Source organism: Cydia strobilella, chromosome 1 (genome assembly GCF_947568885.1).
Source record: "Cydia strobilella chromosome 1, ilCydStro3.1, whole genome shotgun sequence".
Classification (NCBI taxonomy): domain Eukaryota; kingdom Metazoa; phylum Arthropoda; class Insecta; order Lepidoptera; family Tortricidae; genus Cydia; species Cydia strobilella.
Window position 1 is genome coordinate 14,518,531 of NC_086041.1, and position 15,801 is coordinate 14,534,331.

Here is a 15,801-nt window from a genome sequence, read left to right on the forward strand (position 1 = left end):
AACATGAACCATATAAGGCAACAAATAACCCGACCAAGTTACGTAGGTTGTTTTTGGTAGTATTTGTATGGTGGCGCCGCCTAATTACTGTTTTTTGATGGACACTTTTCATACATAGAGATTTGGCTCCTTTATACAGTCTCCATGGTCTCCATGATTCTGAGGACGTCACTGTTCGAGTGTTGGTGAAAACTGCTTTGGGGTATAGTAGTTCTAAATAATGTAATTTTTATTTCCTTTCATTTTATTTGCTACAATAATAGTTATTCATTAATTAGAAGCAGATTCATATAATTAGAAAAGTTACTTAATTTGACAATTACCACGACTTGGCAACATCGATGAAGTCACGTCACACAGCCATAAAAAAAAAAAAGACGGTCACGTCATTCCAATCCGGTCATTTCACATTTGTTTCATTTTCGTGCAAGAGGATGATCGTGGTGGTCTCGTTGGAGTAGCGCCGTAAAGTAGTGCTGTGAGTGAATTGTGTTTAAGTGTTTCACCTCAGCTGAACTGAAAGTGCCACCATGTTTAGCTGGTTAAAGAAGGAGGGTGAAAAAACGGAGAGCATCGACACTGTCGTCGAGGGACTCAAAAAAATCTACAAACAGAAGTTGCTGCCTCTCGAGCAGCATTACCAGTTCCATGAGTTTCACTCGCCACAACTGGAGGAGCCGGACTTCGATGCCAAGCCCATGATCCTGCTGGTGGGACAATACTCCACCGGCAAGACGACATTCATCAAGTACCTGCTGGAGCGAGAGTTCCCTGGCATTCGCATTGGGCCCGAGCCCACCACAGACCGCTTCATCGCCGTCATGTACGATGAGAAGGAAGGCGTGATCCCCGGCAACGCGCTCGTCGTCGACCCGAAGAAACAGTTCCGACCCCTCAGCAAGTTCGGAAACGCCTTCCTTAACCGCTTCCAGTGTTCGACGGTAGCGTCACCAGTGTTGCGCGGCATCTCCATTGTGGATACTCCTGGTATTCTGTCAGGCGAGAAACAGCGTGTGGACCGAGGATACGACTTCACTGGCGTGTTGGAGTGGTTTGCAGAACGTGTAGATCGCATCATCCTCTTGTTCGACGCCCATAAACTGGATATCTCTGACGAGTTCCGGCGCAGCATAGAAGCGCTGCGCGGCCACGACGATAAGATTCGCATCGTTTTGAACAAAGCCGACATGATCGATCATCAGCAGCTAATGCGTGTGTACGGTGCGCTGATGTGGTCTCTCGGGAAGGTGCTACAGACGCCAGAGGTGGCGCGAGTCTACATCGGCTCCTTCTGGGACCAGCCTCTGCGCTATGACGTAAACCGCCGCCTCTTTGAGGACGAGGAACAGGACCTCTTCAGAGACATGCAATCCCTCCCTAGAAATGCAGCATTACGAAAACTTAATGATTTAATCAAAAGGGCGCGCCTCGCGAAAGTGCACGCATACATAGTCAGTGAGCTAAGGAAAGAAATGCCATCAATGTTTGGTAAAGATGGCAAAAAGAAGGATCTCATCAAAAACTTGGGACAAGTGTATGATAGGATCCAGCGTGAACAACAGATTTCTCCCGGAGACTTCCCAGATATTAAGAAGATGCAGGAAACTCTAGCCAATCACGACTTCACAAAGTTCCACCCTCTCAAGCCTAAGCTACTTGAAGTGGTTGATCATATGCTGGCCACTGACATTGCCCGCCTGATGGATATGATTCCACAAGAAGACACCAATGTTGTCTCCGAGCCATTTATCAAAGGTCAGTATTTTTATATTATGATAATTTGTTTATATACAAGAATGTTGTTTTTTGCGGTTTCCTTGATGAGGCTGTAAATGTGGGAAAATAATTATTAGACACAGTCAGACGAGACTTTAGATCCACACATATATATATGAATATATATATATAATAATTCTAATAATTAATTATTGTGGTGGTTAATAATATTATTAGACAAGATAATTATTAGACACAGTGTAGACGAGACTTCATATATATATATAATGGGTGGATCTGGAGTCTCGTTTTGTCTAATAATATTATTATATATATAGCCATCTGTTGTACTGTACAAACAGCAACACTCTTAACTGTCCATCACGGTGGACCTTATGCCTTTTGTAATAAGGTTTATGAACTGTCTGTTAACAGTGTGGGCGATGGTATTTCATTTTCAGCCGACATTGCTGTTTTGATAATTAGCTAATCCATGTAATGCTTTTTAGATTTTTCTACTGCATGCACCATGTACAAATTACAAGTTTGTCATTCTCAAGTTAAACATCAGGAAAGTAAAAAAGTACACCCTTACTAATTATACCTAAGCCCTAAAACACCGTAAATTGATTTTCCAACTACTTAGTTAACCTCATCAGCAACTCTTGGGATCAAACTGGCTAACTAATTTTTCATATTTGAACCATTAGCGTTTAATTACGTAACGCCATTGAGCAATCCATATTTTAAACAATAAATAATGTAATTTCTGATGTTTCCATGCAAGGAGTGGCACTTATCGTCACGTTCTCAAGGATACGTGCGCGAGTGTGCATATCTATATCATTCTTACACACGACGACACAACTACGGTGAAGTGATGGCGTAAGCTCATAGATGCCTGTTATCTCAGATATTGACCTGAATTTGCTATCTGATAAGGATTATAAGTATTAGCTTTAAAAAAGACAGTCTCCATCATCAGATCACCTCGATGATACTATACGACTTACATATGTATGCAAATTTTCAGCCCAAACGGAAATCAGGAAGTTGGTCAAATTTAGCTTCCAAGACACTATCTAACAAACCAACTTACATACATAGATACATACTAACAGGGCAAGTTAAATAAAAGCTTGTAATTAGTTAGTGGTAATGAATGTCGCGATTTCGTTATGCTACGAATTTGTCTTTGACCCACACCAGAAGTCCACTGCGGCGCAAAAGCTACACACGTCGCTACTCGCTACGCTATACAAAATGTAAACATTTGTCCACACAGAACTATCAGTCATTTTGAACAGCTGTTTATATTTTCAACTGCTTGAGAATACAATAATTATTGATTTTAAGTAGCTTGGGCCACTCGCCACTGTCGCTAGCAGTGGCGAGTGGCCCAAGGGCGCCCGCGTAGACACGTCCTGAGTGCCTGATTATGATTGCATCGGATTAACTTACGACTGGCCTGACTTATCCATTTAAAAATATTTTTTAATTGTCGACTGCCAGATTTGTCCAGTATAACGTGATCTCTAATGTCGTTATTAAACCATGCGTATTCTACGAATACACCTATGCTAGTTAATTGGAGGCAAATGTGTTCTTTAAGCGTTGTAAATGTAACAGCCTGTTTCACAGCCGGTTAACTACCGATAGACCGGCCCAATAATTAAAGTATTGCCGCTTACCGATGTTGTGACACTACTTGCACGCGATGCATTCTACTTGGCACTCGACTTGTTACGAGGCGATCGTGTCGTGTGTCCTTGCAAAGCGGGCCAGTGCACCCGTGAGAGAATTTAGTATTACTCTTATAATTTAAAATACAACGCGTGATTGCTATTACAAAATAAAAAAAATAAAAATAGATATTGTTTCTCAATTGTGAGGACATTATTATGAATGCATATTAATTTCTTCGCCATGTGCAGTGCTTCATGAAAGTAACGTGCACAAATTGTTCTACATTACGAGTACTTACAAGTACCATTCTTAACCGCTAACTCGTTGAATAATAAACAGTCTTATCGACAAACTGTAGGCACCTCCAAATAGTACAGCGGCCAGATGGCCTAAAACACCATTCGATGTGACTGGACAGTGTACTACCGACAAGTGGTATCGTTGTGTACGGTAGACTCTACTGAGTACGAAATAAGAACTTGTCACTTTCTAAGAGTGTGGAGGAACTGTGACGTCACAAAATCGGCAGTACAAAGATTTTAACTTTTTTCTTTTAAACATACCATGTGGGGTACCAAATGAAAGGGCATTGTGAGTAGATTACAAATATATAACATAGTCTAACATGTTCACTAGTTGGTCTAACAAATTATTTGAAAATGATCAAAAATTTCACAATTCAGTTGACTTTGAACTGCTCTAAATTGAATATGGCTGAATGGATTAGTCCAAATATTATACAATATGACTGAATATCCTTTATATCATGTCTAAAAATAATTAACTAGATATATCCAAAAATAAGAAAAGTACATCAAGTTGAATAACACTATAATTTTCTGTTATACTATACCAAAATAAATACATACATTAGACCAGAAAATTATACTATATATATTACTTGTATCTCCTTGGATATCACGGGCCTATGCATCCCGGTCTTTTGATAGGCTTGCGTGGGGATATAGATCCAACACGTAGAGGCCCCTTGGAGAGCTTTAATGTCATGTAGAACGCCTGCTGGAACCCGTTCACAGGCGCAACAATAGACACCCATAAACCGGTCGCAGCAGGCATTAGGACTATTGTAGAAAAAGTGAACAGTATACCGGTCTATGGATTGAAGTTTGGGTGGACAATGAGACTGGGCTATTGTAAAGAAGTCCGGACACCTGCCATAACAATGTTAAAACACGTTATCGAGGCAGGTGGTGACTTGCCGCTGACTAGATGGGCCCCTGAAACTGCCGTCGTAAAGACGACCAGGAGCAACACCGGTGTGAGCGGCTCAGGGGTGTCGAGAGGTGTGCGCCGCTTTCTACCCAGTGACTGTTAACAGCCACTGTGCCAACTCGCGTCTTATGCATCTTTCACTTCCACCCCTGGAGCATATAGCTCTTACGACTCCCCTCTGGACGGCCAATGAATGCAAGCCAGAGCTGAGAGTCCTGCGGGTCCCCTTGGGGTCCACTCCGACCGACGAAGGCACGCCGGAGACGGAGACCCCGACCGACTCTCTGGAGCATTCGGGTCCGTAGGGTCGTCACTCCCCAACAGCTCGCCACAAGCTGCCCTGCGGGCCTAATGGCCTTATTACCATAATAATAATATATATAGTATAATTTTCACATGGTATGTTTAAAAGATTAAACATACCATGTGGGGTACCAAATGAAAGGGCATTGTGAGTAGATTACAAATATATAACATAGTCTAACATTTTCACTAGTTGGTCTAACAAATTATTAGAAAATGATCAAAAATTTCACAATTCAGAGTTGACTTTGAACTGCTCTAAATTGAATATGGCTGAATGGATTAGTCCAAATATTATACAATATGACTGTGAATATCCTTTATATCATGTCTAAAAATAATTAACCAGATATATCCAAAAATAAGAAAAGTACATCAAGTTGAATAACACTATAATTTTCTGTTATACTATACCAAAATAAATACATACATTAGACCAGAAAATTATACTATATATATTATTATTATTATGGTAATCGACAATTTGGTACATTTTGATTGAAAACGTTACAAGTGTAGCTACTTAGTCTCGTAAGTTTCGTGCTTCGGACAATCTAATTTCTTGTTAGCTTTCTAAGATGGTAATCAGCTGCATAATATATGTTTCATGCTTTGGCGGTCATGTGCTCGTCAACAAAATTTTATAGATGTCTTAGAAGCGAAACGTGCTTGGTCCTTCCTAAAAACAACGATATCCTTTTTAGGTACAAACTGAATCTTATTACTATTGATTCGTAACACGTAAGTGTAGACGTGGTGTAGACAGTTGAAATTTTCATTGCCACTAACCCGCATGTGATAAAAAGTAGATATAGAAATGACTTTGAAATATCGATTCACAATCGCATAACCAAGTAGGTAACGGAAAAACTTAAAAATATACACACTCAACAATATAACGTTGCACAATATAACAGTACTACCGACTTAGTCATCATACGTATCATAAATGGATATGAAAGGCACTAAGTGCTTCAGCAGTTGATTTCCTAATTGGGCGGAACTTTCTACCGCTGGTCATTCATTAGCAGGCAAACTGTGTTGCCACGCGGTGTGGCTTTCCTCAAAAACTCGCCTGCCTGAGCCTGATGACCATCCTGCATCATTACATTAGCTGCTTTCCGGGGCCATTGCTGGATATCAAGATTCACTTTCTAGATACACAATGTTAATTGAAACTTGTCATCAAGGCTTTATAATTAATATATGAGAATTAAATCACCACTCTTAAACTAATTAGGAAACCAAAAGTGACAGCCACAACAATAAAGTCTGTAGTAGTTAAGAGTTTCCCGTGTTTTCTGTGCCCATAATTATAACAGATTTCCCTTTAGTGCAATTAGTTTATTCTCGCTCCTTGGTTTCATCAACACTTAATTGTTTGTTTCCAACAAACCCAACAAATTACTTCATTCACCTGTTGCATTATATCCGCGCCTTAACTGTCGCGCCGTCCTTTTCGTGCCAACATTATTTTGTACAAATTAACGGCATTTTGTCTTGCTAAATGTGTTTGTCGCGTGGTGCATGTAAAAATTCGACCTCCTTTTGTTCTCAGTGCCCCCTCAACTTGCTTGGCTTTCGTTGCGTCACGTAATTAACGTTTGCAACTACATATTTTAGTCATCTTTTCGAAATTGAGGAGTTTTGAAAAGGTTCTTGGCCTTTCGTCTCGGCAATTGTGCACGCTTTGGCGACCTGTAACTGGACATGTTAGCTGGGCTTACTTCCACATTCCAATAGAAAATATTGATAAAGCCACGAATCTCATTTCCTGTAGCAGTGGCCTAATGCTCTAATAGGTAGGTATGTTAATGTGGCCGTTACATTAGTTTATTCAATGACCTGATGATACTTAAATAGTTTCGCTACATTACGAATTTATGAATCTTACGTAAAGCATAATCTGTAGATTGCGTAAGTTATACTTCGCAGTAAAAGCAAATATCATAATGTGCCGCAGGATTACCGCTATCACAGTCTTAGTTATATCCTCGATACCGACATCGTTTCATCTAGCAAAACGTTTCTGATCGTTTCAAATGCAGAAATATATTATTAGCACTAACAGACACGGAACCAAATCAAGCGACCACTGCGCTATGCAGATCCTTGATCCTTCACATCAAGTGTAAGGTAGTGATAATTATAGCCTGTTAAGGCATCAGGCGGCATCACCTATTTAACAGTTTGCGTCACCGTTTCACGTGAACGATGAATTTGTAGGTAGGTAGGTATTTGATAGTGATAAAGGTGTTTGTTTTGTTTGTGTAAATTGCTCAAATAATGTCTAACCGGAGTGTCATTCCGAGTCACAACCAGACCAGTATAAGTGCTACTTGATGACGCATAGTTGTATGGGTTTTAAGGTCACCCTACGCGGGTTCACCCGAGACCTCGGGTCGCTTGCTCTCGCACCGACAATAGAACTATCTACAGGATCCGGTGCGATACGGCGCCGGCGCACCTATTCCCTGTCGCGCGACCTTGCCCATTGTGCGCTAAACGGTGATTCTCCATTATATCACAACACAGCCTTCGGATTACAGATCCGACAATTGTTTATTGATGTCTGGTTTTAGAGAACACCAAACACTGTTTTTTGTCGGAAGCATCACGGTCAAGGCCATCAACATTCACATTAAATACTGTTTGTCGATTCACAAAACTTGTGTCCACTGTAAGCATATTCCTTCCAGTGTAACTTGCTCCTGAGATTGCTATAAGCTTAGCGGAATCGGAGACCAGATTTATTTATACTATACAATACAGCCTGGTCTATTCTATTCTATACCATAAAGCTACTGTTATAAGGTACGGACAGACGTGCTAAAAAAAACGGCCAAGTGCGAGTCAGACTCGCGCACGAAGGGTTCCGTACCGTTACATTAAAAACGGCAAAAAAATCACGTTTGTTGTATGGGAGCCCCACTTCAATATTTATTTTACTCTGTTTTTAGTATTTATTGTTATAGCCGCAACAGAAATACATCATCTGTAAAAATTTCAACTGTCTAGCTATCACGGTTCATGAGATACAGCCTAGTGACAGACAGACAGACGGACAGCGGAGTCTTAGTAATAGGGTCTAGGGCTTCCAAATACCGGACCTTTCGCAATACCGGTATTAAGGCCGTTCCGTCGGTTTGCCGCTATCTCTGTCTCATTTCGCAAGAAAGAACGGGAAAGATAATGCGCGCCAAGTGTCAAGTTTGATCGAATTTTGTCGATTTTTATTTATTTTAAAAACGTTACCCTACAATATCGAAATTCGAAAGCTATGAAATTAATTTTTAAGTTAAGATTGTTTTTTCTTCTTTTCTTATTTATAGTATCACATAATAAATAACCGAGTAAAGTTGGATTAAAAGTCCGAGTTAGAGGTTACTTTGGGAATTAATTGTATCGAGCGAAGTGTCATAATTCGTGTATCGGAAGCTATGATATTAAAGATAATATAGTCAAGAACTACATATATTTTTTCCACGTCTACGAATATCAACGCCTCTTAGAAAAACAGGATCATATAAGGAGATTTTTCGCCTTCTGGCTCAGGGAACCGCCTTAATACCGGTATTGGCCACTTCAATACCGGGACCCGGGATCCCTGGATTTTTTGAAAAAAAAATAGGGACCAAGTAAATTTGAAGTAAAAATACCAAATTTTAATCAAATTCTTTTTTATTTTGCCTGCGTGTTACAATTTACCACAATAGTACATTTCGATGCTGGTGCGGAAAGTATGTCATCACTTCACGAGTACCGAGATATCTTGCCACGAGCCGTAGGCGAGTGGCAAGACTCTGGACGAGTGAAAAATGACATTTCCGCACGTGTATCGAACGACGTTTTTTAATACAGTTGCGAAAAAATAAGAAAAGCAACAAGTAAGGAATGGAATTCGAAACTTTTATATTATTAATTCTGTGACATCATTGACATTGACATTATGAAGAGGTGTTTTTCTAGCTTTTATTCGACTAGAATAGATTTTGTTATTATTATTGAACCCACTTCAATGAAAGTTTTTTTTCAAATGCATGTTCTATAAGACAGAAACAATTGTAAATATTGAAACATTGTACTATTATTACCTAAATATCGTTATTTACGATTATTTGTGTATCGTATATTTATAAAAACAATATCGAATGTTGCCTTTGGAAACTTAAAACATTCTTGCAGTAAGAAATTACGCCTCTTCTTTGATTCTTACATTAACAGTAGGTTTTTATGTTGATTAGGACGTTTAAAGGAAACTAATATTAACACTCATCAATAAGTAGTCATGAATTGGAACAAAAAAATTTTAAAAAAAATTGAAAAGTAAAAAGCACTAGTTCGCGAAAAACAACTTTCCGCACACTAAACAGCCACGAAAAGTAGCACTTTTTGAGCAACTGTATTAAAATAGTATTTTTAACAATAATATCACTTAATAACAAGCCTCTTTTTCTCTCTATTGACTAGTTTCTGCACTTGCAGCTCAATCGAATACACATTTCAATGCAAAATAAAATCAATAAATAATTAGCAATTTCCCCACTTGTAATGTAATAAAAATCAGTCTACAACTCGAAACACGCGCACATTTAAACAAAAATTCAAAATTCAAGTTCTAAGACCCATAACGGTTATGTTTTTTTATATAATATATTATACTAGCTTTTGCCCGCGACTTCGTCTGCGTGGACTTAGTAACCGCAGCTAGAGTAAGAATAGCGCCTGGAGAAAATCTCATAGCAATCTAAATTTGAGCATATTATGCACACAAATTAGCAGGCACTTCGTTAATTATCTCAATTCCACCCCGCTTTTTACTTTCTTAAGGGATGATTTTCGGGATAAAAACTATCCTATGTCCTTCTCAGGGACTCAACCTATCTCTATGCCAAATTTCATCTAAATCGGTTCAGCGGTTTAAGCGTGAAGAGGTAACACACAGACAGACAGACAGACAGACTTTCGCATTTATAATATTAGTATGGATTAGTATGGATTCAAACATTAAACGGTCTTACACATCTTACAATACAATTTAAAATCAAACTTTTTTGTGCGTCAATGTCATTAAATATTAATTTTGTTTATTATTTAAATAAAACTATTGTACTTAAATATTTAAATTTAAATAAATAAACCCACGTGGTATATTTCTCCCTTCGGAAGAAACATGACTTGAGTTAGAAACCATTTCGGGACTTGATCCTTATATTCCTTATCGAGTATATATATATAAACAAATAATATACGAATACTTACATTGTTGTGAAATTCACATAAACCACAGCCGGCGCGAAACTACCTAGTCGGCTCATAAGTTCTGTCACTGGCCTTTAAAATTTAAATTTGGAACTCCTAAAACAAAAACCGTTCTGCATTTGAATTTCGAATCTTTATTAAATATTTGAGTAGTATAATCTTGCAATTTTCTGTTTTCTTCAACATGGAGTGGACGCTTAAAGATAGCCGTACCGCAATAATTGCACTATATCGTTGTGGTCACTCGCCGACTAAAATTTTTAAGCTACTTGAAAATTTAAAATTCTCTCTAAGATTTGTGTATCGTACCATAGAAAGATACAGTGAGGTCTCTAGTTTAAATGACAAGAAAAGAAGCGGTCGTCCGCGTACAGCTAGGACTCCAGCGGTTGTACAAGCAATTAGGGCACGCATTGCCAGAAATCCCGCTAGGAAACAAAAAGTTATGGCCCTCCAGATGGGTTTGAGCAAAAACACGGTGAAAAGAGTGCTTAATCAAGACCTGAGACTTCGTGCTTATAAACGAAAAACTGGCCATCTTCTCAATGGTCGGCTTAAAGCTTTAAGGCTTAAAAGATCTAAAGCTTTATTGAAGAAGTACGCTAAAAATAAGCACCGTTGTATACTGTTTTCGGACGAGAAAATTTTTGACATAGAAGAAAACTGTAATAAACAAAATGATAGAGTGTACGCTCGCAATAGTAAAGAAGCGTCTAATAGCATTCCCCGTATTCAAAGAGGTCATCACCCTTCATCTGTGATGGTTTGGCTGGGAGTTTCTTATGCGGGCGTCACTAGTATGCATTTTTGTGAGAAAGGAGTAAAAACTAGTGCCAAAGTGTACCAAGACACGGTGTTGACTAATATTGTGAAACCACTATCCCATACGATGTTTCTAAACCAGCATTGGGTTTTCCAGCAGGACTCTGCTCCAGCCCATAAGGCAAAGTCTACACAAGCCTGGCTCGCCTCCAATAAAATCGACTTTATACGGCATGAAGATTGGCCCTCCTCTAGCCCAGATCTTAATCCTTTAGACTATAAAATATGGCAGTATTTAGAGGAAAAGGTGTGCTCAAAACCTCATGCAAATCTAGACTCGCTGAAAAAATCTCTTGCTACGGCAGTGGCCAATATCGACATGAAAGTGGTGCGTGAATCCATTGACGACTGGCCACGAAGACTTCAAGCCTGTGTAGATAATTATGGCGGTCATTTTGAATAAATGTTATACATTTAGATTCTCTAGTTTATAAGCTTTCGAACGCTGTACAAATTATACGGAATAAACTTAAACTTTTGATTTTATTTGATACTATGTATATGACAGAACTTATGAGCCGACTAGGTATAACTACAGCATAGCTTATAGCTTACGTACTACATACACATCACTTCACGTTATAAGCACCGACTGGCTACACCGTTACCGCTCCACGTCGCGTGCGCAAGACAGAGAATGCTGTCGAATCGTAATACGAGAGGGAGACGCAAGATCTATGCGCGCAAAGCTTTGTGGTGATGCCGAATTTTAACGTTTCGATGGGTAGTTTACGTTTGTTTTGCATATTTTGTTAGTTAATAAAAATACCGGGATCCCGGTATTTCAAAATTAAATACCGGTATTGAAATCTACCATTAAAAAAGGCGGTATCCCGGGATCCCGAAATACCGGGATCCCGGTATTGGAAGCCCTAATAGGGTCCCGTTTTTACCCTTTGGTTACGGAACCCTAAAAAAAGCATGCTCATAAGCTTGCTTAAAATTAGCATGCTCTGCAATAAGCATCAATAAGTCAATAAGCATCAAGCATCCTTGTTTTAAGCATGCTCATTAAAAAGCATGCTCAAACCTGTTCAGACGCGCTCGGAGCACGCCCCCTTCCGCCCGCGCTACTGACTCAAGTAGCATGCTCGAAAATCAAACGTCGGTTGATTTTTAAGCATGTTCAATACTAGCAATGTGGTGAGTGGTGACACACTTGCTACTAATAAGCACTTGCTCAATAAAAGCATGCTTTCGTGCTAGTAATGAGCACGTCTGTCCGTACCTTTTACATGCTGATTACTAGCACGAAAGCATGCCACTATTGAGCAATTGCTACTTAGTAGCATGTGTGTCTAAACATTGCTAATAATGAGCATGCACATTTCGAGTTTGCTCAAAAATCGACGGTCGTGCGATTTTTGGGCATGCTACCTGCAAAGCGCGTGGAAGGGGGCGTGCTTTTGAGCGCGTGTGAACAGGTTCGCTTATTGAGCATGCTAGCTAGATTATTCTTGTACTAGCTTTTGCCCGTGACTTCGTCTGCGTGGACTTAGTAACCACAGCTAGAGTAAGAATAGCGCCTGGAGAAAATCTTATAGCAATTATTCAATTTGAGCATATTATGCACACAAATTAGCAGACACTTCATTAATTATCTCAATTCCACCCCGTTTTTTACTTTCTTAAGGGATGATTTTCGGGATAAAAACTATCCTATGTCCTTCTCAGGGACTCAACCTATCTCTATGCCAAATTTCATCTAAATCGATTCAGCGGTTTAAGCGTGAAGAGGGAACACACAGACAGACAGACAGACTTTCGCATTTATAATATTAGTATGGATTAAAAAGCTAACAAAAGGATTAGTTTATTCAGCTCCACGCGGATGGCTGTTTGATTTTCCATATTCGAACTGGCAGAGAGCATCTTATCAACTGGCATGTGTATTGGAGTGTTTGATTTGAGCATGCTTATTCAGGAGCGTACTTAAAACTAGCATGCTTATTGCTAGCAAATGTAAACAGTTCATAAGCATGCTCCTATTAAGCATACTGATAACGCGCTTTTTAGCATGCTATTCTAGAGCATGTGTAACAGTAGCTTTTTATACCAAGAAGTAATCATGGTATCTATATAGGAAATATCTCAGTAACTATGTACTAAATTAACGTATTAATCATAATTCATAACTATCATAAATGTTTGTGGCTATCAGCTATGTTATCTATCTCTAGCCACTGTATTTGTTCTAATTCTCTTCGAACGCGCTATCCATCAACTTGCCTTACCTTGTTCCACAGAACTGTTGTTGGCACTTCTGTGTTTTTCTTGGTACCTACCTATGAAAGTTACCTATTAATCTTTTTAATATTATAAATATTAATAATAATTTGGTCATGTCATGTCATCATTCGTCATCTCTCTGAATCAGTGACAAAGCATATCCAATCGGATCTTTTCTTCAGTTCATTGTATTCATATCGTTTACATTCCTTAGCATATAGAGAAATTTGGCTTTCGGGTGTCAGAAATATTCGCTTTTCACTGAAACAATTGTCGGAATGGCTACCGCACCGTTTTTTATCGCCGTCGATATAATTCGCTTGTTGATATTATTATTAAATAAGTAGACGTGGTAACGAGGTAAATGTATTTAATTGGCAACGGTTTCTCCCAGTGTATAATAGGCGCTGTATCCGTCATTGCATATTATTTTTGTGCCTTTACATTATAGTATATTATATTAATGTTATTTAAATCAGAGCTAACTTACGGCCATTGAGTGGCACTTAATACTCATAATTATGGAAATTAGCAATATCCTCATTCCAGGGAAAGTTGACTAAGGTATGAATTAAAAATGTAGTATTACACCTCAATATGCAATATAGCACCTCAAAAATAAATGGCGGATTACGAATGTTACGATTTAAGAAACAACATTGGCATTCCTACGTTTAACACGGGATCTAATTTCATCTGTGAATTACCTTATTTTCTGATGAAAACTATAAAATGTCATGCATCTTCAAGTATAGTATGTTGCTGACGATTGTAGACCGGCACCACATAAGACCTTTTTGCATCTACTTGCCAATTATGGACCTGCATATGCTTTACCAAATAGATAGCTATTAGGCGCACGCGCCAGTTAATCCGGAAGCGCAATTCGGGCCACTGGCGACTCGTTAGCTTGGACATGACTCTTGCTAATCCCATCTCTTAATGGATCATTTACGGTTGTCACACCACAGCACAACAAGAATAGACTTTACGAACGTTAAACTTTGCGTAAACACTTAACTCGAGAAGATCTCAAATTGTTCAATCCTATTTTCACCAATTCTTAGGTCTATTGCTCTCTTTCGCATTAAATTTAATTCACGAATAAAAAAACCGGTCTAGTGCGAGTTCGTTTAACTCGCGCACCACCGAAGGTTCCGTACAAAGTTTCAATTATCTATGTAACTATAAGCACAAAAGACTTTTGACCAGATGTATACTTAGCATAATTATGTACAGCGCCATCTATCAGCAAATCGGCTAACTAATTTGCGAAACCGGTAGTGTGTATGTTGGTTTTTAACACGCTTTTATTAGGTCGGCCTGTATGTAACTAACTATGTAATGGAATCTAAGGTAACTAATTTAACCATCTTCCAAGGATCGTAGCGTCATGAAAATTGGCAGCTGTATGTAGTTCTGATGACAATACAATAATATGGTACTGAGTACTGTCGAACTGATCTGATGATGGAGCCGGAAGATATGAACTGGAACTTCATCGACCTGTACCTAACTATGTAATGGAATCTAAGGTAACTATAGGTAGTTTAACCATCTTCCAAGGATCGTAGCGTCATGAAAATTGGCAGCTGCATGTAGTTCTGATGACAATACAATAATATGGTACTGTCGAACTGATCTGATGATGGAGCCGGAAGATATGAACTGGAACGTCATCGACCTGTACCTAACTATGTAATGGAATCTAAGGTAACTAATTTAACCATCTTCCAAGGATCGTAGCGTCATGAAAATTGGCAGCTGCATGTTGTTCTGATGACAATACAATAATATGGTACTGTCGAACTGATCTGATGATGGAGCCGGAAGATATGAACTGGAACTTCATGATGGAACATCGTATCATAGCTGTGTTTGGATTTGTTAGAAAAGTCCTGTAATGAACTTTGACCACGATTAGGTTTCAAGGTCTGATGATGAAGCCGAAAGATAGGCACTGGCATTCCATGATGGAATATCGTATCATAGTCGTGTTTGCACTTGTGAGAAAGGTCACGTAATGGACTTTGAACACGATCAGGTTTCAAGGTTATAACAAACCTACTACTACTAGAAATTGGTAATAGGAACTCTGTGTGATAAAACAACGCAACCTAATTGTGTTTGGGGTTTTTAGAATTGTCTCGATAAGTATTAGTTGCCTGTGGAAAGAAAAGTACTTAGCGAAAATGAAATTTTTGCCAAAAACTTTTTTTTTTTATACAGTTGCTCAAAAAGTGTTACTTTTCGTGGCTGTTTAGCGTGCGGAAAGTTGGTTTTCGCGAACTAGTGCTTTTTACTTTTCCAATTTTTTTAAATTTTTACTTGTTCCAATTCATGACTACTTATTGATGAGTGTTAATATTAGTTTCCTTTAAACGTCGTAATCAACATAAAAACCTACTGTTAATGTAAGAATACGAAAAATATGCATATGTCATATTTTATTACTTACCTCTTCATCAGTATAAGTATTATAACACGTTTATTTTTTAATGTTGAAAAACCGATCTGAATAAGTTGTCTGAATGGAACGGAACGCCTGTC

At 38.7% G+C, this 15,801-nt stretch overlaps 1 protein-coding gene across 1 annotated transcript in view; it reads left to right on the plus strand.

The window, feature by feature from the left end:
* The first annotated feature begins 399 nt into the window (after positions 1-399).
* Positions 400-15,801, plus strand: part of LOC134746086 (EH domain-containing protein 1) — a 36,672-nt gene continuing 21,270 nt past the window's right edge. Inside the window, exon 1 of the mRNA XM_063680330.1 lies at positions 400-1,755. Coding sequence (XP_063536400.1) covers positions 531-1,755 — 1,225 coding nt within the window. The 5' untranslated portion in view covers positions 400-530. The remainder of the gene's footprint in view (positions 1,756-15,801) is intronic.